Genomic DNA, 27,429 nt, shown 5'->3' with positions numbered 1-27,429 from the left:
GATGAGGTCTCGCCAAGTTGCCCAGGTGGGTCTTGAACCCGCAGGCTCAGGCAATCCACTTACCTCAGCCTCCCAAAGTGCTGAGATTACAGACTGAGCCACTGAGCCTGGCCTATTATTTTATTTTAAAGATGTGGGGTACAATTCAGGATTGGGTGCATAAGTGGTCATCGTACAGGCAAAGTCTGGGCCTCCCACTGGTCCTCACTTAGCCTGGATTGGGACTAGGTATCCTTATTGATGTTACGTCCCTCCCCTGTCCCCTGACAGTGTCCTGTATTGCCAATCTCTCTCACGTAGTATTATGATAAATGTTCAGGGTCCACTTATGAGTGAGAACATGTGTTACGCTGTTCTTTGTTTCTGTGACAGATCACGGAGTATGATGGACTCTAACTCCATCCAAGTTGCTGCAAAGTCCATAATTTGTCCTTCTTTATGGCTGTGTAATATTCCATCATGTATATGTACCATATATATATATATATTTATTCAGCCCACTTTCAATGGGCAGCATGGTTGGGTCCATGTTTCTTCTGTCAGTTAATTCTACACTGTCCTGTCCTGGTTCTAAAGTTTTCACAAGCATGAGTTCTTGCTTCCCTGAATAGATGATTAGCTCTCTGATGGGTGGGCACACACAAGAAAAAAAATAAAAAATTCCCTCCAGTACTCACACAGCAATGCCGCATAGCCCCACCTCTGCTTTTTAAAAATTAATTAATTTTTTTAAATTATAAAGATGTGGGTATAATTCAGGGTTATACACACATTGATCATGCAGATACCCTTGTGGATGAGGTGTGCCCTTCCCTCCCCTAGCAGTTTCCCTCAACTGCCAATCCCACCCCCAACAGTTTTCCACTACTGCCAATCGCTTTCTTTTTTCTTTTTTTTTGAGTTGGAGTCTCACTCTGCTGCCCAGACTGGAGTGCAATGGCTGCTCCCGGCCACCGCAGCCTCAACCTGCTGGGCCCTGGGCGATCCTTCTGCCCTAGCCTTCCGAGTAGCCGAAACTACAGGCATGTGCTACCGCGCCCGGCTGATTTTTTGATTCATTGTAGAGATGAGGTCTCGCTGCCCAGGCGGGTCTCGAACCTGCGGGCTCAGGCAATCCACTCACCTCAGCCTCCCAAAGGCGCGGGATTACAGGCTGAGCCACCGAGCCTGGCTGCCAATCGCTTTCTTACAGCATTATAATTGTTCAAGGTCTAGCTCTCTTCTCTTTAACAACATGTCAGCTCCCTCCACACTCCAGTCGCAGCAGGATGGTGCCCTTGGGGATCACGGCAATCACTGCAACCGTTTGCTATTTTTTGTGTTAACTCTGCTTGCTGACATCTACGTCAGTCCACGGGGTGGACAAGAGCTTGAATCTAACACACAAACGGTGTGCCACTTCACTGAGCAAAGTCTACCAAAAGCCATATGCATTTTTTGTTTTGTCTATTTAATTAATTTTGTGTGTGCGGGAAGGAGCCACCAAGACTTTACAAAGACTCCATGGTGATCTTCCGAGACCCATCCAGAGGAAGAGTGTCTTCATTATGGGTGGCTCTTCAGACAGCCCAGCCTTACAGTTTTACCTCAAGCCTCCACTCTGATCATTACGGCCCTGAGGTGGTTATGCCTGGAAGATGTTTACTTCTGACAATAAATTTTTATTTTCCACAACTGAGTCTGGGAAGCCCAGGGGCAGTAACTTTATCTGAGCTCTCATCATCTTCCATTTCATTCATTCATTCGAGAGACATATATTGAATGCTTACTAAGTGCCAGGTATCCTGATAGGTGCTTTAGAAACAGACAAGAAAGAAAGAGAGCGAGAGTGAGAGAGAGAGAGAGAGAAAGAGAGACAGAGAGAGAGAGAGAGAGAGAGAGAGAGAGAGAGAAAGAGAGAGAGAGAGAGAAAGAGAAGGAAGGGCAAAGGGCATGAAAGGGCATGGTCTCTGCCATCTGGAGATGCAGTGGAAACCACCCTCGGATCAACTGGCTATCGCCTTCAAGCAAACGGTCCGCGGACGGTCCCACGGCGGACTTCGGGAGCTGCTGCTGGCCTCATCCAGGCTTCCCCTGCTCATGGCTCTCTTCCGTTCTCCACAACAGATGCGGCAACGAGGACAGTCTCCGCGCTCGGCTGGGCAGTTCCGCCAGCCCGTGCAGAGGACGTCCAAGAATGCGTTCTGCCGGCCTCCGCTCTCCTCCAGCTCCCTCGGCATCTGCGGCAAGAGTTCATCCAAGCAGGGACGTTGGTGGCGGTTCTAGTAAGTTCTTTCCTCTTTCCACCAAGGTCACCGGGCTGGTGCTGCTGGGCGGGTGCATGGCACTTACGCTTTATCCACTTCCTAGAAGAAAGCATTCCCCAAAGCAGGGCAGGACCGCGGGGAACATCTTCCGAGCCAGCACCCAGACACACGGGAAAAGGTGCCCTCGGGCCCACAAGAGCTCAAGTTGTGTTGGAGAAAAATAGCTGCACACTGTCCCAAGAGGAAAGAGTCTTACTGCCTTAACCACGGGGTGGTTGGTTGAAGTAGGTTTCACCTGCCGCTAAGAAGACACCACTCTGCCTCTCTGTATGGAGGAGCCTGGAGCAAATTGGGAGGAAATGCTTTGTGTGTGTTTGGTTTTGGAAGCCAAAACTGTCGCCGACCTCTTAACCCCTGGCTCGTGACTCTGCTCCAGTTTTCAAGGCAAAACATGGTCTCCTGTGGCAAGATGGTCTCCCACTGCATTGAGCTGCGCTGTCAACAACTGCAGGCCTCTGTCAAGTCAGGAAAACAGCAGCACACAGGCAAGTGTACGACCAAAGCCTAAGAGACACACTCCCATGGACTCCCATCACAGCCATCCGCCCCTGGCTCTAGCAGAGACACCACTGAGTGGCGCAGGCCCTTAGGGAGTGTGCAGTTTTAACAAGAAACACTGAGGCAGGGACAGGAATTTAACCTGTAAACCTCTGCCATGGTCCCCCTGTCTTGTAGGTGTCCCTTGTTCCAACTCACTTCTGATCCCTTTTCTTGAGACCTTCTTCCTCTTGTCCCCTCTCACTCAGCTATATGAGGGGGAACCCCCAAAACTGGAATTGACTTATTACAAATCGACTTATTACAAACGTACTTACTCTTACGTTTCAACTTCAGTCACTGTCAAAGTACACTCTTGGATGCAATGCACCAATCGGGCTGCTTTTTCCACTGCTCAAAACGGTTTTTGAACTCATCCCTTTGGATTCCTTTTAGTGCTTCTGCTGTTTTTTTGTTTCCCCTCTTTCACATCGGCAAAACGTTTCCCTTTGAGGACTTTTTTCATCAGGGAAACCTAAAAAATGTTGCTGGGGGTGAGATGGGGTGAACAGGAAGGGTGGGGCATGGGGCTCATGCGTGTTTGGTCAAAAACTGCTGAACACTCAGCGCAGGGTGGGCAAACGTGCTCGCAAATCACCCATCATGAAACGGACAAACTGTTGAAAGAATCTCCAAAAAATAATTCACTGAAACTGAACACAGCCTCTCACAACAACACTAGCCAATACACCGATGCAGATGGGCTCTTAGGACACTGACCTAGCAGGGGAAGCCTGTCCTACAAGGGCCCGCCCTCCAGAAGCTAATTCCTTATTTTCTGGATCCTCCTATGTATACTAGTTACCATGAGAGCTAATGCCTGTGGAATGTTTACCAAGAGCTGCTGCATGTGACAACCTATTTCACCCTCACGTCGGCCCCGTGACCTAGGTGTTGCTGTTACTTCCACGTGACAGGTGAAGAAACCAGGGAACAGTGAGTGTAAGCCTGTTGCCCAAGGTCACACAGCCAGCCCATGAAGGGGGCTGATGTTTGAACTCAAGAAGTGAGGCTCTTGGCCAGAACCTAGACCACCTTTCTCTTTGTGCAACTGTGCTTGAATCTCTCTCTCTCTTTTTTTTTTTTTTTGAGTTGGAGTCTCACTCTGTCACCCAGACTGGAGTGCAGTGGCCGCTCCCGGCCACCGCAGCCTCGACCTGCCGGGCTCTGGCGATCCTTCCGCCTCAGCCTTCCAAGTAGCTGGAACTACAGATGCGCACTACCATGCCCGGGTAATTTTTGATTTATTGTAGAGATGAGGTCTCACCAAGTTGCCCAGGCAGGTCTTGAACCCGCGGGCTCAGGCAATCCACTCACCTCAGCCTCCCAAAGCGCTGGGATTACAGGCTGAGCCACCGAGCCCGGCTTGAATCTCTTGTATTTTAGAAATATTCCACCCTTGGCCTTGCCTTCCCTTTAGACACCGTCCTAGCTTTTTCCCTTCTCTGAGTCAAGTTTTTTGAAAGTGTCGTGCGTACAGGCCCTCCTTTCCCACTTCCCCAATCAGCCCACCCTCCTGGCTTCATCCCGTCTGTTCCTCTGGAGTTGCTCTCACCCATGTCGCCGATAGCTCTTCAGTTGCCAAACTCAACAGATGTTTTCATTACATTCTGCCGAACTGTTCCCAGGCGGAAACTCTCTCCTCCTCTGCCTTCTGCGACATCTTTGCTCTTGATTCCCACTTTCCTCTGCTCTCTTCTCCTCTGGCTCCACCCGGGTGTCTCTGAGGTTCCAGGTCTCGCCCTCCTGCCTCTTTCCTCTTCCTCTAAGCTCACTGGGCGACGGCTCGCCTGCACATGGCTCCTCCCACTGCTGGTATCCTGGTGAGCTCCACACGTCTGTGTCTACAGCCAGAACGTGTACTTGGGGTATCAGCTCCTGTTCGACGGACATTGCCACGAGGAGGGTCCTGAGCATCTCGATCTTAGAATGTTTAAAGACCGGCGGGCCCCTCAAAGCCCACTGACTGTCCACACCCCTCCTCGTCTCGAACGGGACTTCCGGCCATGCGGCTGTCCATCCAGCCACCTCGGAGTCATGCTACGTCCGTCCCTTTCATTCACCTGGACACACAGTGGATCGTAAAGATGCTTCCATCTCCTAAACTCTCTGGGGTCTGCCCCCTTCTCATCTCAACCGCCTCCTCTTGGCGCCTGATGACCTTGACGGGCCAACTGCTGCCGCCTGGCTCCTTCCCCCTGTGGCCGGAGCTCTCTTCCCGAGCCCTGAATCTGATGGCACGGCACTGAGTGGGAGCTGTGAAGGCCTTCCTGTTGCGTGGGGTGGCATGGTGGTCGCTCACGACCCACACTTTGCCTTGTCTCCAGGTGGGTCTGCCCTCCCTCAGTCTCTCTGCATCACCTGTGCCTGCGCCACTGCGTGTCCCAAGCTGCAGGGTTTGCTCGCTCCACCCCTGCGGCCTGAACTCTTGGGGACGGGGGAGACTTGCCTCTCCTCTTTGCGGGCTTGGGCCTATCACTTTGCTGATATATAGTAGAAACTCAATCGGTGTGTCCAATGAATTAGTGAAATTCACCCAAAGGTATGGATACCTCATGGACACATTTACCACAGCAAAGAGAGATCTATGTATCACCTAAGTTTAAGAAGACCCTTTAAGTCTATATGTCCTCTTGTCCAGGCTATTTTTGATTCCCCCGCCATCCTGAGCTGTTGTTTGAGATCAATGTGAAGTCTAGCTTCTTCGTCAACTCACAAAGAAGACCTCAGAAAGGCCAGGTTCCCTCAGATCTGCCCAATGTCACCTTCTCAAACACACACTCACGATCGCCCCGGGCCCTTGGGAATTCTTGGCAATGCTCACAAAGACCGGTGATATGTCTCCATAGTAAGAAACGCGGCATACATTCTGAAGTCTGTGCTTCCAGTGATGGCTCAGGGTACTTTTATTGTTTTGAGTTGGAGTCTCAATCTGTTGCCCAGACTGGAGTGCAGTGGCACGCTGCCGGCCACTGCAGCCTCGACCTGCTGGGGTCTGGCGATCCTTCCATCTCAGCCTTTCAAGGAGCTGGAATTACAGGCGTGCGCTACTATGCCCGGTTACTTTTTGATTTATTGTAGAGACAAGGTCTCGCCAAGTTGCCGGGGTGGGTCTCGAACCCGCAGGCTGAGGCAATCCACTCGCCTCGGCCTCCCAAAGTGCTGGGATTACAAGCTGAGCCACTGAGCCCGGCCGGCTCAGGGTACTTTTAAGGATGCAAATTGCTTCCTGTTTTGAAGTTAAGATGCAATTTTACATAACTGGGAGAAACCTGTCTGTGGAACTCAGAGGCCTGTTTTATTAATATTCATCTGACGTCTCATTATTTTATCTTTGTTTTTAAACATCACTAGCTAGATGTAGAGGAAAAAAGCTATATAGAAAATTAAGGCACCTTTTCAAATAATTATGGCAAACACTTCCCTCACCCACCTTATTCCCAGAAAGTCACCTACATTTTGACCTCCTTACTAGAGACACTTTTAGAGCACGGGCTTTGAACTTGGGTTTGCGTCCAAACTCCGTCACTTTTATTTTAAAAGCCGGCAACTCAGCTGGGCTCGGTGGCTCAGCCTGTTAATCCTGCGCCTTTGGGAGGCTGAGGTGAGTGGATTGCCTGAGCCCCCGGGTTCGAGACCCGCCTGGGCAGTGAGACCTCATCTCTACAATAAATCAAAAAATCAGCCGGGCGTGGCAGCGCGTGCCTATAGTTCCAGCTACTTGGAAGGCTGAGGCAGAAGGATCGCCGGAGCCCAGCAGGTCGAGGCTGCGGTGGCCGGGAGCGGCCACTGCACTCCAATCTGGATGACAGAATGAGACTCAAAAAAAAAAAAAAGCCGGCATCTCATTCTGTTGCCCAGGCCGGAGTACAGTGGCACGGTCATAATGATCATGGCTCACAGCAGCCTTGACCTCCTGGGCTCGGGTGGTCCTTTCACTTCAGCATCCTGAGTAGCTGGGACTACAGGCACGTGCCACCAACACCTGGCCGATTTTCTATTTATTTATTTATTTTTTTGCGGAGATGAGATCTTGCTATGTTGCTCAGGCTGGGCTGGTCTCAAACTCCTGGACTTCAGCCATCCACCTGCTTTGGCCTCTCAAAAGCAGACCTCTTTGGGGTTACAGGCATGAGCCCCTGCACCTGGCCCCCTGTCACTTTTAACTGTGTAACCTTGGAAAAGTTATTTAACACTCTGAGCTCCACATGCCTTCAATTTCTTCCCTGTAAGATGGGACGGATGTGAACACTGCTATTGAAGTGAGGGTTCATTAAGATAATGCGTATGAAGACAGCACCGTGTCTGGAACATCGTAGGTCACGAGGCTACACCAGCGGTCATATCATTATTAGCAGTGAGAGTGAATACTGTTGGGGTAGAGGATGGGAACTTGGACTTGACTGCCTTCACACTTCCCTTCCTAGGTGAAGGGAACAGAGACTGGCTGCCTGTGTGGTACAAGTTTCCAGTTAAGGGAACAGCTGGCAGTGCGTTCACTCACGGGCTGCTCAGATTCAGGGCAGACAGAGAACACACACTATTTTGCCATCTTAAAAGCAATTCGGAGAAGATAAGGGATTGGCCCCAGGATCCACAGAACTTGGATAAAAACCCAAGACTTTGGGTGTTCTCTCCTTCCCGGTGCCAGGTCCTGGTACAGTCCATAGCATCTGCCGTGTCCACTGGTCATTCTTAGGGGGTCTCTGAACAGGCCTGAGAGGTTTCCAGTGAGTCAAGTCAGGAGTTGACTCAATTGCTGATGAATCAGCAGGAGAACATGGACAAGAAACATCTACTAATTCCTCGAATACCCTTCCTTTAGTGAACAGGCCAAGTACCCGAAACTTCACCAGTTGACTCAGTCCACGTGTTAATGGGGCTTCCAAAAAGATTTCAGCCAATGGAATGAGGACAATGAATGTGAGGCCCACTCACGTCACCTGGTGAACCCACCCACTGTGCTCTGTTCTTTTTAGCAGTAATTTGCTCTTCTGAATGACTCCTAGTTAACTCAGCAACATTCCTTTCTTTGAGGATAAGAATAAGAAGCATGAAAATAAAATAAAATAAAATGAAACCTCTGGCATGCCGTGCGGTGTTCCAAAGATCGTTTTATGCCTTTTTGAATCTCACCGTTCTTTGAGCACAGTAAGCCCTTGATAAAGGGTTCTTAGTGTGGTCTGACTAAATGAAGGAAGCATTACATTCTAGTTCAACATTACTTAGAGCCTTTTTACAGTGAAAAGATTTATATAATTAAGCAGGTTCACTGTCAGCACACAATGCCCGCGTTTCTCCAACCTTAGAAAGACACCTCATTGGTTTGCAAATGCATTGGGGGCTCTCTTGGAAAGCGTCCAACGTCTCTCTTTCTTTACTTTCCCATCTGGAGTGGCCTGGACTTTGAAAATATGAGCGTGGGGCCTGGGAGCGTGCGAAGGAGACCCTCAGTGCTTGCATTTCTCCAGGGAAGGGAGGGCCGTGACGACCTTGGGTCTGCGTGTAAAGCAGGAACATGCTCCAGACAGGCCAGGCTAAAGGCCTGGGAGTCTATGGAAACGTATCCTCCATGTGAACCCAGCTGTGTGAGTCACGGTTCTCCAGAGAAACAGGACCAGCAGAACATACCCAGATATACGAAAAGAGATTGATCAGGGAAGTTGCCTCCATGATAGAGGCTGAGGAGTTCCGTGGTAAGCCATCTACATGCTGGAGAACGGGAACGCTGGTGTTCAGTTCGGTCTGAGAACCTGGGGCTGCTGAAGTACTTTTGTAAGCTGGTATCCAAAAGAAGATGGATGTCCCAGCTCCAGAGGAGAGAGTAAATTTCTCTTTCCTCTGCCTTTTCAATTCTTTAGGATGTTAATTTTGTCTTAAGACTAACAACGAAGTTGTCAGCCCAGGCCCTGGCTAATGCCACATCCCCAAGGTGGTTCTGGTGGGTACCAAGACAGTGATTTGAAAGTGAAAAATTCAGCTATCTTGTCATATAGACAAAACCCCTCTTGTTCCACCAAAACCAGTGGACTTTGGCTTATTAAAACTCACCAATACGGCTATGGGTGTGTCTGGGACATCTGAAGAATTTTTATAAGCTTCAAATTTCTATAAGCTGGTATCCAAGCAAAGATGGATGTCCCAGCAAATTCCTCTTTCCTCTGGCCCTTTCATTCTTTCCAAGTCCTTTCACAGATTGGATGGTGCCCACCTACACTGAAGGGTGGGTCTTCCTTACTCATTCACCGATTCGAATGCCAATCTCTTTGGAAACACTCTCACAGACTTACTGGAAATAAAGCCTGATCGCCTGTCTAGATAGTCCTATGATCCAGTCAAGTTGACACCTAAAATTAGCCATCACACCAGCCTCTCTCCTGACCTGCATGGGTCCACATCATCGTGGAAACTCCATCAAGTCTAGTCTGGATGGAGTCTCGATTTTCTTAATCTAAGCCAGTGATTTCTGATGACCTTGACAGTGCAGTTCAAAGTTCAGGCTCCATGTCAGGGCTGCTTTCCCACCGGGAAAGTCTTCTCTGGCCTTTCTCCAGTCCTGGTTCTTCCTGGTGCTGATAACCCCGAGGCGTGCTCCCTCTGCCGTCCCTCCAGCCCCTGCATTGGGACCCGCTGCTGGCCCTCTCTTGGCCTTCTTCCGACAAATGCACAGCCTTTTCTTGTAGGCCTCCCTTCCCCACTGAGTACAGAGAAACATTCAGAACCTTTCCAGGCCTGTGGGAGCCCAGAGGAACAGGTACTGTCGCTAGAGGCACCCTCTCTTCTTCCTCACATTTGTGGGATCATATGCTTTTGAAAAGACAACTGAAAGCCAGGGACAAAGCACTCTTCCCCTTCAAGATCCCCTAATTGCTAAATCTCTCTGTCCCACACACTGGCACAAACATACCCCCACCCCCAAGTAAGCCTAGGGAGGCAGTTTGAAAAGTGAAGTCCACAGACCCTGAGGGGGTCTCTGTTTTCATCGTAACACTGAGAGGTTATGAGCTTTTCCCAAGAGGTCCAGAAGCAGTGGTTGTGAAACCGTGGTGAGTCCAGGCCGTGTGCTAGTCCAGCTGTGTTAGTCATTGTCATTTTCAGACCACGTACTCACAGAACAAAAAAGAAGACGCCAATGTTACCTAAGAACGCCTCTGATGAATCAGCAAGAGAGATGAATTTTATTTAATTTTGACTCTTAAGCACACATCATTTTAATATTTTGGGCGACACAGTACATAGCACACCTAGACATAAAGGTTTCCTTGAGGAAAAACACTTGGTGATCGTTGAAGTTGATCCACTAGTTGCCTTTTGAGTTGAATACCACTTCTACCTTCTGGAAGACCATCTAACAGATAAACTGTGTTTTGTTCAGACTCGAGTATCTAGCAGACATTTTCTTGAAAATAAATAAAACCTGTCACTTCAAGAAAAACAACAACAACAACTGGCAGTGTTTGTTGCCGGTATTAAAATCCAAGCTTTCATGCTCCTGATTCACCACTTACCAACAAATTATTTAACTTGCTAATGTCTTCCTTGGAAAGTCAGGGTGGCAACAGTGCTTACTACACAGAGTGGATACAATCACTCAAGAAGATAACATCATAATGTGCCTTATATAGTGCCTGGTATGTTAAGTGTTCAATAAATGTTGGCTGCTATTACAGCTACATTGAGTTAAAAGAATCAGTATTTTTCTCACATGTAATTTAAACAAATATGTGAGCCAATTCCATCAAAAGTGTTTATGCTGAGCCCCAAGTGGATACTTTTAAAAATCAACATAGTAATGGTACTAGAATTTAAAAGTTGCCATCCAAAAGCTATAGAAGGTACTAAAATCAACTTTAATTTCTCATAAGAAACTTTAGAACACCAAAGAATACATACAGTAGGAGAATTTCTGGTCTAGATGAACAACAGGCCATTCCCAGGAAAATATACCCGGTTCATGAGGTCTTAATGTCACAAAGGCTATAGTAGAAGCGTGACAAGGAGTAAGAAAATAAGGGTCAAGCCGGGCTCAGTGCCTCAGCCTGTAATCCCGCGCTTTGGGAAGCTGAGGTGAGTGGATTGCCTGAGCCCGCGGGTTCGAGACCTGCCTGGGCAACTTGACGAGACCTCATCTCTACAATAAATAAAAAAAATCAGCCGGGTGTGGTAGCGCATGCCTGTAATTTTGGCTACTCAGAAGGCTGAGGTGGAAGGATCGCCCAAGCCCAGCAGGTCATCAGGCTATATTTTTTATGTAACTGGATATTTTGCTGGTTTTGATCCACTTCTATGTGCCAAACAATTTAAAACACTGTAAGTGTAATTGGTAGCACTGTGGCTCACATTAGGAAATGCTAATAAGCTTTTTCTCCATTGTGTTCTGCAATCATCATACAGAATCACTTCATCTGTTAATTAAGTAATATGTGTGCAAAACATATTTTTTCATTCCCTATTCCAGCAGTCATCAGATAAGATACTGTATTCCTATGGATTTTATAATTGCCATGATACTTTTCTTTAGATGTATAAGATAGTCCTGTATGTTTATCGATCGATACCTCATGAAATCATCATTTCTATATTGCCTGGGGGGGGTGAAATCAGCATAATTCTTCAACAATAAGGCAATAATGAAAAGACAACAGTGCTATGATGAGCTAATGACAGGTATTGTAAAATTGAGTGTTAAGAAAAACTCTTCATTTCTCCAGTTTTCCTCAGGAAAATAAACAGGACTGTTTGCCCAGTGGTTAAACATGTACAGGTCGACATAAACTATTGTCAAAATACCTACCAGAGCTCACTCCTTAAACACTGTTTATCACAGCACCAGTGCCAGCGTACACAAGGCCATCTGTGTCCCTGGCACCCTGAGAGCGACGGCCTCTGAGTGAGGCCTTGATCATATGCCACTAACAGCACACCTCACCCGAAACACCAGCTGTGTGTCCAAGTCGGGGCACTTCTATCAAGGCTTTGGATTTAAATGAGCGGAATGCAGGTTCTGTCATCATGTGGGCACAGGCAGGCAATGAAAAATGGAGAAGGGAAAAAGAAGTCAAAACAAATTGGCCTATAGCAAGATAATGATCAAGAGATTTAAAAAAAAAGAAAGATAAAAGGAAAGAAATGTACCAGAAAAGCTTGTGGAAAAGTGTAGGAGCCTGTGAGTGGGCCGTAATGAGGCTCTGGAAAGGATATTTTTACATTTTCCAAATAATTTTCTGTCTTTAGTGGTGGCCAGGTCTGAGGGCTGGACATCAGCGCAGGGTCTTACATCTCGTGTGTGAACAATCAAAGTCCACAGAAGCGTTTTCAATCCTTTTGATCATCTGGTCCTACCTGGGGGATCCCTTCTTTGTCCTTGAAAGGTATTTCTCTAAAAACAGCTACTGAACTGCTTTCTTCATGAACAAGGAGGCCATATTCACAGGCTATTCAAAGGGTCAACCGGGCTCTTGCTTTCCTTCTCCCTTTGGTGTGGACGGTACCCTTCCCCGAACATTTGCACACTCACGTGGCGGTCCATGTTGTACCAGCTCCTACTGGTAACTATTACCTTGCAAACGAGCAAGGAACAGAACCAGCTCAGGGAGAAAACACTGTTGCTGGTTCCCAGTGAGAAGGGAGCATCTGATGAGGCTCCTAATTAACCTGAAAACCATCCTAGGAGAAAGGGCTACGGCCGCAAAGACCTGCTTGTCGGCTCCAGTCCAGGAATCCCCACTGCTATTTGGGTTGTTATGGAAACCAACCTGTTTCCTAAAGCATTCATTATTCCAACAAATATTTGCTGTCCTAGTCATTAAGGCGAGCCCGAGTAAGCGATGCAGACTCAAGGGATGGAGCTGCACAGAGGAGGGAGGCCGGTGACGGGGAGCCAGAACTGAGCCCTGACCTCGGAGCATGGTCAGACAGGGGAGAAGGCCTTTCAGGAGGCAGCGCCGGCAAAGTGAGGCACGTTCGAGACACAGCAAGGATGCAGGCGTGGCTGGAGCCAAAGACCGACACGGGGGTCAGTGGGAGAAGGGAGAGACGCACTGGGGCCGGCAGGAGAGAGCCTTGAAGGCCGGTCTAAGGAGTTTGGAGCTTTCTGCGGATGACTTTAGATGGGAAGGGAGCTTTAGGATGTTAATTTTGTCTTAAGTCTAACAGTGAGGATGTCAGCCTAGGCTCCGGCTAATGCCACAGCCCCACTGTGGTTCTGGTGGGTACCAAGACAATGATTTGAAAGTGAAAAATTCAGCTATCTTCCCATATAGACAAAACCACTCTTGTTCCACCAAAATCAGTGGACTTTGGCTTATTAAAACTCACCAATACAGCTATGGGTGTGACTATGACATCTGAAGTGTTTGTATAAGCTTCAAATTGACCTGCGATAATGTGGTCCCCAAACATTATTCTGCCATCTGTCAAGGTAGTGTTTAGAATGAAGGCCTTAATTTTCAGGGTCCAGTCAACACCCTAGAAGAAAAGCAGTTATTTTCCCTTGTGTCACAGTGGCTTTGTACCATCTACTGTCCAAATAGTAAGCTAAAATCTCTTTCACAAGGGTAGTAACTGGCCAATAAGTTGAAGCATAGGAGAGTTTGGTTAGATATAGGGAAAATCTTTTACTCAGAGCAGTGGTTCTCAGAGTATAGTCTATGGACTTGTGGAAGTCTCAAGTTCTGTCTAATTTCAAAGATTTTACACGGTGCTATTTGACCTTTTAAAGGGCCCAGGACTTAGTAGTAGGTGAATCAAGGTCTCTTGTTATGCCTAAAGAGATTGAAGTGACACTTGAAAATACATTTCACAATTCAACTGTGTGTGCTAAACACTGGATACAAATGAAATAATATTACTGCTAGAGACAGTAACAACAACCATAAAGCACATCGCACCATTTTTAGAAGTTCTTTTGGGCCACATTATTAAAAACAAAGATTTCTATGTGATAATAAAGGGCTCCCACTTTGAATTCCTAGATCTCAAGTTTAAAGGGTCTCTCCTTTTCCCAATTTGGCTCCTAATATAAAAGCTGGATAGAAAATATAAGACATTGTGTAGGGTCTAGGTGCCAAGAAAATTGATGATGAACATTTATGTGCAAAGGGAATTTAGTAATCTAGTAATTTAGTGATTTCCTTTGGAATTATGATGCTGAGTTTCCCTTCCCTAAGGGATATAAGGACGAGTTTTACTTTTTGAAAAGCATGTAAAACAAGTGTGGGAAGCATCCATCCAGTCCTCAAGGTGAAGGTCAACCGGAGGTGAGCGAATGAGAAATAGAACCAAGGTGGGTCTCAGGAATCATCATTGCCTGAAACATCTGTTCTCACTGTCTCCTCTTCCTCCCATTAACTCCTTCACTGGTCCCATTTCTTCTTTGAGTTCTCTGCTTCAATGTCACCTCCTCAGGGAAGTCTTCTCTACAGAACTACAATCAGATAAACTTAGAATCTGGCACACTAAAGTCAGGATACTTCTTTGAAAATCTCTGAGTCAATCTCCCTCATCATCAGATGCGGAAACTGAGACTCAGAGAAGTGAAGGAGTTTGATGGACGTCATTCAATCAACTGATGGCAGACAGGGGACCAGGCTTAGTTCCTCATTTTGGATTCTCCCTTCTCCACCACCTAACTGTGTTGCTTGTTAACTTGAACCCAAACCACCTTTCACAGTCAGCCCTCAGATGGATGTTTACTGAATATTGGACCCATGCTGGACAGTGAAGAGGATTCGGAGAGCTTCTATCTTAGATGAAGAGAATAGTCAATCTAGCGCAAACCTTGAAGAGTGTTAGGAAGAAAACAAAGAGCTGAAATAGGGGACAACCTGGATCACGTACTTGGGATCTAACGGGGTGATGACTTTAGAGAGGGTGTGGTGTTGACAATCATTCTTTTCACACTCATTGAGGACACGTGGACCTTTTCATTATTCTGAATAGAAATAGACATTTTCTGGAAAATGCACAGGTGGGTGGATTAATGTTTTGATATACTTGAAGGAGTAGAGGAAAAAGTCCTAAGTTTCGGGAAGTGTGCTGACAATATTTGTGCTCTTCTGTGCATTTTTAACTGCTGCACAATGAGTTCCCTCTATTTCTGTGAGGAAAACCGGAAATCCAGCTCTCACACTCATTAGCCTTGTGATTTTCAAGTTCCTTCACCTTCTGAGTCTCAGTTTTCTCGTCTATGTAATAGATATGCAGTAGGGACAGGCCATCAACCTGTATGATTTGTGTCCGAATTAAATGTGATCACTTGAAGCACAGTAGGTGCTCAGAAAAACCACACATCCATTTCCCCCCACAATTCACTTGAAGTAAGTTTCACTGTACTAGGGCAAAGAACAAATTAGATTGATTTTGCTGTTAGCCATATAGAATATAGCTACTGAGATGAATTTGAATATGTGGTAAGGGATGCTTAGGAAGGAGAGTGTCGGCGTTCAAACAGAAAAGATGTGTGTTAGAGTTTAACAGATGGTATCCTCTTACCCTTATAAAGTAGTTTATTATTATAGAGCTACACTCAGAAGTTTATCATTCCTTTGAGCCCTATTTTTTCTAAGCTGAAAAGATACAAATCAAAAAGCAATATAAAACAGCATAGATGAAAGCAGCAGTCTGGAAAACTTGGAGGTGCTATTTTGACCAAAAAAGAGATAAGACTTCAAAATAGGGTGAGAAACGAATAGACTTTTTTTCACCACCAAATTCTTGTTATTAGCAGTTGTATTATTAGAAAATGTGAGGTTTGTTACTCACCAATCATGAAAATGATTTTATACTTTCTCAAATCTTCCATGAAACCTTTAAAATAAGAATAATTTCAGTTATTGGCAAGAAATACTGTATTGAAGTCTTGGTTTTACTCATGTTATGTACAAACTCAAATCTTGGAGTTTTATTTGATAAGAAAACTTAAAGTTGAGTAAGTGTGTTAATAGGCTATACTTGGGGGGGCACATCTCATCAACAAGGGTACCTGCACAATGAATATTTGTGCACCTAACCCTGAATTGTACCCTACTATTTTAAAATAAATTTAAAAAATAGGGTATACTTAATAGGCACTGATGATCATTTCAGTCTTATTCCCAGACCCAGGTAATACAGAGAGGGCACCAAAAAATGTGTACATTTTAAGAATGGGGAAAAAAAGTGTATTAAAATTGTAATACTTGGCTGGGCGTGGTGGCTGATGTCTATAATCCCAGCACTTTGGGAGGTGAGAGGGTTGCCTGAGCCCATGGGTTCGAGACCAGCATGGGCAACTTGACAAGACTTCATCTCTGCTATAAATCAAAAAGTTAGCTGGGTGTGTTGGCATGTGCCTGTAACAGTTCCAGCTACTTGGAAGGCTGAGGCAGAAGGATCACCTGAGCCCTAAGGTCGAAGCTGCTGTGGCCATAAGTGAGCCACTGCACTCCAGCCTGGGTGACAGAGTGAGACTCTGACTCAAAAAAAAAAAAAAGTAATACGCAATATATACCGATAACAAAAGATGCATGCACCCCTGGTATTTTCATTTTAACATGCACTATCAATTTTTGGTGGCAAAACTGACATCATTAAATAGCATGAATGAGGAAGAAAGCTAATTTTAAAAAATACTTTGAAATCTTCTTAAGTATCTCAGCTTGGTATTATTTCACCTTTTAAAACACTTACTGGCTGGGCTCAGTGGCTCAGCCTGTAATCCCAGTACTTTGGGAAGCCAAGGAGAGTGGACTGCCTGAGTTAGTAGGCTTGAGACCAGCCCAGGCAACTTGATGAGACCTCACTTCTACAATAAATAAATAATTAGCCAGTTATGGTAGCATGTGGCTATAGTTTCAGCTCCTTGGAAGGCTGACGCGGAAGTGTTGCCAGAGCCCAGCAGGTCGACGCTGGGGTGGCCGTGAGCATACCACTGCCCTCCGGCCTGGGCGATGGAGTGAAACTCCAACTCAAAAAAAAAAAAAAAAGTGCTGAGCTTTCTTTTGATAATAATAAAGAGGAGTTAAAACACAAGTGGAGTGTCCAGAAAACAATATTTGAAAACATAGTTCCTTTTTACAGCAAATAATGCTAGTTTTCATTTAAGCTAGTGATATAAAATTTCCTCTTAAAATAAATATATTTAAATAACAACACTTTGTATTATATGTGGATGATAACTACTTTTGAAAGTTAGATCGTCATTCTAAAAGCTTTATTTATTTATTTATTTATTTGAGTTGGAGTCTCACTCTGTCGCCCAGACTGGAGTGCAGTGGCCACGCCCGGCCACCGCAGCCTTGACCTGCTGGGCTCCAGTGATCCTTCCGCCTCAGCCTTCCGAGTAGCCGGAATTACAGGCACGCGCTACCACGACTGGCTAATTTTTTGATTTTATTGTAGAGATGAGGTCTCGAACCCGCGGGCTCAGGCAATCCACTCATCTCAGCCTCCCAAAGGCACGGGATTACAGGCTGAGCCACTGAGCCCGGCTTTCTAAAAGCTTTAAACTCATTTTTTTTAGGGAATTGGATGGTTCATTTATATACACAACACTACAGTTTTGCAGCAATCCACAATTAGCTGAGTGAAAGCCTCAGCTAGAGAAGGGCAGGAGGAGAGAGAGAGAGAGAGAGAGAGAGAGAGAGAGAGAGAGAACAAGAATTGGAATGAGGACACAGACAGGTGAAAGAGCTGGAAGCAGAGGAAAGAAGTTCTCTGTCTTTGGAACCATGCAGTTTTCACAGCAAAGTATGATTTTTTTGGTGTTGCTCTATTTAAACAAATCAAATCTCTTTACAGAGTTATCCCATGGTGACTGGAAACATTTTATGTTTTCTAGAGCTTTCTATTAAAGGCAGATACGCTGATGTTCCAACATGTGGGACCAAGTGGTCATCTCCTGCTCTCTAGCCTGTGAGTTTACTTCTATGAAGCCAAGCAACTTTGGATCAATTTGCAGTCTGGAAAAGCAGTGTGGCTGTTGTTATTGTTATTATTATTTTTTGGTATGATTGTACCCTGCTTAAATTTTTCAAAATCATTATTTTAAAATTAATGACGGTACAAACATTTATACACTGTAGTTATTACAAATCACGTTTATAGAGAATTTTTGATGACATGGGAATGTGTCTTTGTTATGATATGCACCAAGATTCTGAGATAATATTTGCATAAGTACATATATGCTCAGGCATGTAAAAATAGGTATACAGGCAACACACTGGAACGGAGCATTCTAGAATGTTAACCATGATGATTTATAGGTCATAAGGCTCTAACTGGCTCTGATTTTCTACCTTAAAAACTTTCTCCAGTGAGTATGTATTCATTTTATAACGAGGGAAAAGGGAAACTTTGTTAGGCAGTCATCCCCTACCCAGTGGAGACTGAGTTGATTGTTGGCACTTGAGTATGTGTCAACTATGTCACAGTTATGCTTATGGGTCTCTCCCAGCGATCACCATGTTGTCACTGGTGATTGTGAATTTCTTATTCTGCTGTTGCCATTATCATCAAATGGCACTTTATCTATAACCTCATGCTCATGGCTCAGAGCAGAATTGGAACTGCAGTTACTTAAAAAATCACTTACTAGTATTTGCTCAGTCAATACTATAAACATATTTCCATGAATCATGGCTTAACGACTTTTATTGCAGAGTAGAAATGTTAGAAAGTATTTTACCTAGGACAATCATGAACCTTATCTTTGTACAGTCCCAAATTCACACAATTTTATCTATTTTCAGTTATACATATAGCTAACTATGGTTGGATTTTTTAGTTTTTGCAAGACTATTAATATGACAAAAATTACAAAGCAGTATAATCCTGGTGTATGTTAGGCTGGGCCCCAGTGGTACACTGCAGAATAGTAACTACAAAGCAGAAAATGAGTTGTTTTTTTTTTTTTTTTGAGTCAGGGTCTCACTCCACCCAGGCTGGAGGGCAATGGCATGGTCACGGCTCACCACAGCCTTGATCTCCTGGGCTCAGGCAATCTTTCCATCTCAGCTTCCTGAGTAGCTGGGATAACAGGCACACACCATCATGTTTGGTCAATTTTTAAAAATTTTTTGTAAAGATGAGGTCTTGCTATGTTGCCCAGTCTGGTCTTGAACTCCTGGGCTCAAGCAATCCTCCAACTTCAGCCTTCCAATATGTTGGGATTACAGGTGCGAACCACTGCACCTGGCCCAGAAAAGGAGTTTTGTGTTTTAATTATGTTTGAAGAATATTAAAGTTAGCAGTTCTCTTTACTGCAGTACTTGTGAGAGCTTTGCCATGCTATTATGTGAATCTTCCAATGGGGATTGAATGTTAAGTGTTTCCCAAACCAGAGCATCCTATTGTCACTATCTTAGGAGTCACGTTCCTGGCAGGTAGGAAAGGTATCTCTTTAGCAATGCATCCCTTATGGCTCTTTACATGGCCAGAGGGAGAGAGTGCCAAAGAGTTCCTCTCTTAGTTGTGCAGGGTAAGGGATAAAGCACATGCTGTTGGAGTTTTGTTATCGCTTAGCTGATGTTTAACATGCTCAAATCTACTGAAATGACAACTCCAGTCTGGTCAGTAAGGGAAACTCACCTCCCACGGTGTCCTCTCCAAATACATTGAACTGGTCATCACCCTGTTAAAAACAAAAAACAAAACCCAAACATTCGTATATTTATTGCAGCACTATTCACAACAGCAAAATAATGGAACCAACCTAAGTGCCCCCTACCAATTGACTGATGAAATGTGGTATGTATATACCGTGGACGACCACAGGGTCATAAAAAGATTGAAATCGTGTCTTTTGCAGCAACATGAATGGAGCTGGAGATCAGCATCCTAAGTGAACTGACTCAGAAACAGAAATCAAGCATTGCACGATCTCACTCATTTGTGGGCGCTAAATGGTCACAAAGGTGGAAATAACAGACACTGGGGACACCAATAAGGAAGGAGGCGGGGAGGGGTCAGAGTTCAGAAACTACCTATGGGATATTAGGTATCACTATCTGGGGAACAGGCCACCTGAGACCCAATCCCCACCACGATACAATATGTCCATGTAACAGATATGCATGTGTACCCCCGAGTCCTAAATAAAGGTTAAAATATATATAAACATTACAATATTAGATGCTCACAAGAACAGGAACTGTGTGCTAAGTTCCTTGCTGACATGCACACATTTTGTAAACTTTCAAACAATGCGAAGGGGGAGGCACTTCCAACAATTCTGTGAGGGACAACATTTTGCAGTTTACATTTTACATTCCCACCTATGTCTTCGTCAATCCCACGCCCGCACTCTCTCAACCCTTATAGTAGCCCGTTACAGTCATTTCTTTTGAGGAACACAAGAAACAACTTCCTGATATCTAGGGATACACTTGATTATAAATACATGTGCTTTAAAAATTTTTTTATTTTAAAGGTGTGGGGTACAATTCAAGGTTAGGTAGACAAATGTTCATTATGCAGGTACCCTTGTTGATGAGGTGTGGCTCTCTGCCCCTCCCTGGCAGATTCCCACTACTGCCAATCCTGCCCCTGCCCTCCCCTGGCAGTTTCCAACTACTGCCAATCCCTTTCTTATAGTGCTACAATAGTTGTTCAAGGTCCACTTATGAATGAGAACATGTGATACTTGGTTCTTTGAAAATATATATTCTTATGAGCTGCATTTGTCATACAAAGTTATTACATTTCTATTAAACATACATATGTGTTCATGGTAAAATACTATTATTCAAAACACTGTTCTTCCACTTGCTTTTTCATAATCAATATTTCCTGGAGAACTTTTTGTATCAGTATAGATGTTATTGGTTGCATAGGATTTCATTGTATGGATGGCACCACAGTTGCTTTTTTTTTTTTTTTTTTTTTAACTAGCCTTTTATTGGTGGCCCATTGAATTCTTTCCAATCTTTAAAAAGTGGCAAAGTGAAAAATCTGCATAAATATCATTTCATACACATATTTCTGTGGGCTAAATTCCACGAAGGGAAACTACGAGGTCAAAGAGTAAATATACTGAGGGTGCCAAAAAATGTATGCACAATTTAAGAGATGTTTGCCATAATCAGAAGTGTCTGGAAGCTGATGGTCACCACTCTGTGCACCTTTTGTAATTGCAGAAGTCAAACATGACTTGTATTCCTCTTATTGAGTATTGCCATTTAACACAGTGTTTTCCTTTCTTAAAATGTGTATACATTTTTGGGGCACCCTCTGTATTTATAATGTTGATAGAATTTTCCCATAGAAGTCGCGCCATTTTTCAGGAACAGCGTCTGGCCGGGGCTTTATACTGGTCTCTTGCTTAAGATTCACTTCCATTCGAGGAATCAGTTAAATGAGGTCATCTATGCATTAATGCTCCCTTGAGGTAAACTGCTCTCAAAACACTTTGTTTAAAGACAGAGTCTTGCCACCCTTTCTAGAAAATATGCCTTCAGGGCAATTTCACGGCTTGTCTTCTTAGATTTGCCTGGAGTGGTCATTCAGGGTATAGTCAACTTCATTAGTTCCTTTCCAGGAATAGAAAAAAGCCATCCTTTACTACTCAGTGAGCCTCCCCACTGGGTCCCTTGTTGAAATGTTTGCATTTCAGAGCTGGCAGTTCAAGGATCATCTAATCCAAACCTGCCACCTCACTCTTTCACTCTTCCATTTTACGGAGGAGAAAACCATGCTTAGAGAGGCCATGCAATGGGCCCACGGCCATGCCATCATGGCCTTAGTGAGGCCAGGGACTGCTTCTTTTCTCGCATTGCACGGCTCCTTTAGATTTACAAGATCTGACAATGAAGTTTGCGAACTCCTGGAAAAAGTGCTCCCTGACTCATGGCTGCACATTACTATGGTCACCTTTCAAGTCCTCCCCTTGGGAAGCTCTGCACCGACACCAGCGCCTCGTCCACCTGCCAAAGCCATTTTGGAACTCTTTTTCTGGAATGGCCACCAGAGTTGTTGTCATAGTCCCTTGATGTCCTGCATGTCATCGAATGTCTTCCTTTCAATATTTCCTTTATCTTCAGGTAAAGAAAAAAGTCACTGGGGGGCCAGATCAGGTGAGTAGGGAGGGTGTTCCGATACAGTTATTTGCACAGTGCTGCCAACGTAAGCGCACAGTGGCGAGTTTGTGAGCATGTCAGACCTCACCGTATAACGATGACAGCTCTGATGGCCATTCCACAAAAAGAATTTCAACATTGCTTTGACGGGTGGACTAGGCACTGACATCGGTGCACAGACTCCCAAGGGGAGGACTCGAAGGTGGCCGTAGTGATGTTCAGCAATGGAGCACTTTTTCTAGGATGGTTTGCAAGCCTAATTGTCGGACCTTGTGGTCCCACTGGTGTGGGGGCCTTTTCTCCCTCCACTTACCTCCCCTAACCGCTGCCAAGGGTTCTGGCGGTCTGGCCTCGTACCTCAAGCTGGGCTGATTCCACAGTGCAAGCTGGGCCCCAGAACCTGCTGCAGCCTCAGGCTGAAATGAGGGTGGAGCCAGGACTGCATCCCTGCCTCTTTCCCCCTGCCTGTCCTCTTCTCCTGAGAGCACTCCCTAATGACACACTTGTGCAAGGATCCCTGTCTCAGGTTTTGCTCCTAGGGAAGCAGACCCAAGACAGGCCTGTTGCAAGGCATTCATACCTTTGCCTGAGATACAACTGGACAATAAGAAGCTAGTAGCGTTTTCTAGACACGGACTGTTTAACCTGAGTCTGCTTATTGCTTGTCCAACAGCTACTGAGCACGTCCAGCACTGAGAAGAAACCACGGAGTCCTCTCTCTAGATAATACTGTCAGAATGTCAGACTTCACCCACCGTGCAGAATAAGCTGGATTAGGCCTTTATTTTGGGAGTTTGATCAGGGTTAATCTGAATCCACAGAACAACGCGCTCCATTATGAAAGGGCCTGCCTGACCTCCGTCTGCATCTGGAGTCTGACCCGTTTTCATGCCCTCTATTCCTTCAGCCCAAATGCTTAGAAAGTGCCCTAGAGTTGTTTCCACTAACTTGTCACCAGTGGACAGTTTTCTGGGGCAGACATGCAAGGTCGCTGGCACTGAGCCAGGAACATGGCGCCCTGTCATGAAAACCCAGTGGATGGGAGGTTTGATGGGAGGGTGTCGTTTTCCAGTGGCTCTCAATAAGCCTCAAGGTTCCAATGGGAGCCTTTTGTCGGTAAGATCAATCTGGCAACACATACACACACACACACACACACACACACACACACACACACACACACACACACACACACACACGAAGGCCAAACACTTCTGATTTTGGTGGAAAAGGTGCTGACAGCCCCCAAAGGCATCCGATCTTGTTTCTTTTCAGATGCTACATGTGTTCTGCATCCAAGGCACTAATTTCAGATTGTTACTTGGACAAAGAACAAAAGGTTGCAGCCTTACTCAGGAAACATCCCATGGGTGTTTATGTCACCCTCAGTGAGGCATAACGTGAGGAAACTCAGCCCGTCCACCACCGTGTCCCTCTCTGGGTGCCTGTTTGTGCTACAGCTTTTTGCTATTTGATGCTCTATCCAGTCAGTCCTCTGTCACTTTAAGTCTGAATTACGGAGTTAGGCCTTGTGCGTACAAGGAGACAGAGGGGACTTTGTTAACCTAGTATTACACTAGGTTTTTTTTGGGAGGGGGGCACGAAGTGAGATACTCAGTCTTGTGAACTAGCAAAGAGAGATGGTATAAATACAGGCACAGGTTTTATGTACGCATCCTTCATGACTCCCAAGTACGGGGCCTGGACGCAGCCTGTAAGGATGTTGTGATTGATACTGGCAAGGCGGGAAACGCTGCCGCAAAACCAGGCGCAAAAACCAGGCACAAAAACCAGGCACTAAAAGACAATCCAGGCTTCTGACACCTTCGTGATGCTGCAGATGGGGTCATATGTTAGCGACGAGTGGGGAGAAAGAATCCGATGGAAGGGACACTTTCCAGACCACAATTCCCATCAAGGTGGGATTAGTGGCTTCACAGGAAACTGCAGGTTTGGATCACAGATCTGTCTTGGTCACCAGCCCCCATTCCCCAGTCCTCCCAGAGCCCCAGGAAGAGGGAACACGACCCGGTTCAACTTGGTTTCCCCGCGTGGCTGCCTAGTCAAGGAGCTGCTTTTGCAAGGCAGGACTCTGGTATGACAATTTGCAGGAAGGGCAGGTAATGGGTGTGTGTGTGTGTGTGTGTGTGTGTGTGTGTGTGTGTGTGTGTGTGTGTGTTCCTTTAGGATCGGAGGGCCTGTCATCGCTGCCTTAAGATACGGTCGTCTGATCATTCCCAATTCCTTGCATTATTGAATTTTACATAGGAGAGATCAAAACAGAGCAACTTAGCATCACAGATGAGGTCACCAGTTCTAAAAAATCATGTCTTTAACCTGTTTTGATTATACCATAGTAGGTGTGCCTGATGACAGGACCAGTTTCATGTGGCATCGTCACAAGCAGATCGCATCATAAGAAGCTGATATTTTCACTAGAAGCCCAAATGTCACCTGTGAAGGTGAGCGTAAGTAAATTGCATAAGCTCACACAAACTTACTTAAGTAGCGAATCCTCACAAGCACCCTGCAACCCTACAAGTAAAACAAAAATAGTGTTTACAGCTCTGAAAGCCTGACATGATCTCACTGATCCTCGCTGGAGCCCTGTGGACGGCGACGTGTGTCTGAGGCTCTGAGGGCCATGGGCTGGGCAGCGCCTGCGCTCCCAATGTTCCAAGAGGTGGGCTGAGCTGTGAACTCGGCTCGCTGATCCTGACCGCTGCTTGCTGTTGGACGCGGGACCATGGGTTCAGAGATTCCTCCTGTCCTTCCTAAGTAAACAGTTTTGGCTTTTAAAAATGCTTCCGGGGACCCTGAAATTACAGTTCTCCTGGGAAGGATGGAGAGGCCACAGGTTATTTTTGGATGTTTTCCTAGGTCGGAGGAACTTGTTGTATGAGCCAGTTGGGTGTGTTTCATAGTATAAAAATATGTATAACTTCAAATGGACTTATGAGAAAGAGGTTTACTTGACAATAAAATGTTATTTTCTGGCCCTAAAATTCACAAACAAATGACACATGGTTTTTTTTTCTCTGACACAACACAGATATCAACTTCAAAATGAATATATGTATATATAGGCTGGGTGCAGTGGTTCATGCTATAATCCCAGCACTTTGGGCGGCTGAGGCAGGAGGACTGATTAAGACCAGGAGTTTGAGACCAGCCTAGGCAACATAGTAAGAACCTGTCTCTACACACACACACACACACACACACACACACACACACACACACACACACACACACACAATTTAGCCAGGTGTGGTGATGCATGCCTGTAGTCCCAGCTACTTGGGAGGCTGACATGGAAGGATCACCCGTGTCTAGGAGGTCCAGGCTGTGGTGAGCCATGATGGTGCCATTGCACTCCAGCCTGGGTGACAAGGTGAGACTCCAACTCAAATAAATAAATAAACAATAAATAAAAACAGAAAGGACTGCCAAGAGATCCCCTAGTTTCTGAGGCAGTGGGACCATGTGAAGAGCAATCTCTTCTGGTTTTTTTTCTTAACTAGTACTGAGCAGATCCCCCCAATTCTGGAAGACTCGTGAACCACGAGCTGCTAGCATATGAGGCTCTTCCTCGATTTCTACTTAAATTGGACTCCTGACTCATCTCTGGTTATGAAAAGCAACAAACAGCAGGGTTGGGGGGCGGGGGAAGGAATGGGAGGACGCACACAAATGTCCTGTGGTCCTTGAAGGGTTCATTGAGAGGCAGAATCTTAATAGGACAGAATAATAATTTTAAAAGAACAACCCCAAAGAGACCACGCTATTTCACCATCTTATAACCTGAAAACGAACTTTTTGGATTTTTCCTCCCTCTGCCCATTAAAACAATAACAACAACAACAAAACAAAACCAGTAAAACATCTCATACATAAACAATTGTAAAGCAATGATTGCTATTATTTAGGTGGTGTTTAGAGTGTTTTCACCGTGTGCAATCTCATCTGATCTCAGAAGAATACTAGAAGGCGGGCAAGTCTGCTGGTTCCTGTTTTTCAGGTGGCGAAACGGAGGCTCAGAAATCTTTTGCGACGTGCACAGGATGCCCCCGTAGGTCAGACTTCCTGATCTCCAAGCGTGTGTCCTGCTGCCCTGGATGGAGTGAGACCACACGTCTGTGTATCGAGTGCCAGGAGGGGTGCTGTCAGAGATGCTCTCGGTGTCACATGGATAAAAATGATGGCTCATCTGCTGAAAGAGGGCTTGCAGCGGGCTCATACCAAGCAAATGATCTGGAAGTGAAATGTACACGTTTTCCTGGTAAATTGTGTACTTTGGCTCCTCAGTAAGAAGATATTGGAAAGTAGAAACGGCTACATCGTATCAGAAAGGAGAAGGGAGCTGGGCCCTTGAGAAGTGTCCAGGGGTTATAGTTCTTTTCTAAAGCATGTTTTCATCGAAAGTAACGGGAAGTGGTCCACCCTTTATTCTGAGACAAGCCCCATTTCTCATCCACTGAAGGCAACACAATTAGAGTCCTTCTTTTTGTGGAAGTACTTGGACAACTGAGTAAACAGGGATGAGAAAAATATAGCGGATGCTAGGCTAAGTTCTTTCCAGTTGGATCAGATTGCAGGTTCTCCGCACAAACTGCTTGAGACAAATCTAGGAAGAAGGGTGTTTTTCTTCTTTTATATATAAATTGAAGTGTTGGCATCCCTAACATGGAATTTTAAAGAAAAAACACTTCTCCCTGGTTTTCTGTAAGTTCCTGTTTTTACCATCCCAATTGTACAGCCCCCATGAGTGCACCCGGTCTTGTCTATTAGAAGATTATGAGAGACATACTTTGACCTTGTCTTCAGATTTCTAATGTGGCACCATTGTTAAGAAGGGCTTCATTAGGTGGTGGTCTTCAGGAAGGGGGAAGTTCCCATTCTGATTTCTTTCCATTTAGAGTTAAGTTGGCCACAAAGTCACATCTGATGAGAGTCTTATCCAAGAGAGTGATTAGACCTTGACCTCCTTGTTTTTCAATTCCTTGTGAAACTGAAATAAAGTCGCCAAGCTGAGTCTGGGAATTACAGAGCATACTGACCTGTCTCTAGCACTTTTGGTGTGTCATACATACGAGAAGGGACTCAAAAAAACTGGTATTTATAAAAACTGTGCATTTATACCTACATGTCTAAACTTCCGTCACTTCGAAGTACTCTCCATTTGACGCAACACTCCTATTGAGATGCTTTTTCCACTGCTCAAAATGGTTTTCAAACTCACCAATTGTGATGCTTTTTAGTGTGTTGTCATGGTGGAAGAACCAGTCCCCTGTTTGTCCAACTCAGGACATTTCTTCTGCAAACTGTGGTGCCACCTTCTCAAAACTTCCAGATAAGAAAACAGGTTGACCGCTTGATCCGGAGGAACCAATTCTGAGTGTTCTACACGGAGCTCACCCTCCAAATATAATTCCAGTTGTGTGTGTGTGTGTTCCCCCTCATATATAAAGGCTCCATAGGCTGGGTTCGGTGGCTCAGCCTGTAATCCCAGCGCTTTGGGAGGCTGAGGT

At 45.4% G+C, this 27,429-nt stretch overlaps 1 protein-coding gene across 1 annotated transcript in view; it reads right to left on the bottom strand.

The window, feature by feature from the left end:
• LOC103255677 (adenylate kinase isoenzyme 5-like) overlaps positions 1 to 27,429 on the bottom strand; it is a 126,711-nt gene that overhangs the window by 39,469 nt on the left and 59,813 nt on the right. Inside the window, exons 3-4 of the mRNA XM_021710249.1 lie at positions 19,411 to 19,455; positions 15,606 to 15,648 (exon numbers count right to left, since the gene is read on the bottom strand). Coding sequence (XP_021565924.1) covers positions 15,606 to 15,648; positions 19,411 to 19,455 — 88 coding nt within the window. The remainder of the gene's footprint in view (positions 1 to 15,605; positions 15,649 to 19,410; positions 19,456 to 27,429) is intronic.

The sequence above is a fragment of the Carlito syrichta genome, unplaced genomic scaffold (assembly GCF_000164805.1).
Source record: "Carlito syrichta isolate Samal-C Ts95f unplaced genomic scaffold, Tarsius_syrichta-2.0.1 Scaffold288344, whole genome shotgun sequence".
NCBI classification, from domain to species: Eukaryota; Metazoa; Chordata; class Mammalia; order Primates; family Tarsiidae; genus Carlito; species Carlito syrichta.
Note: the sequence above shows the minus strand (reverse complement) of the source record. Positions and strands in the feature narration are given on the sequence as shown.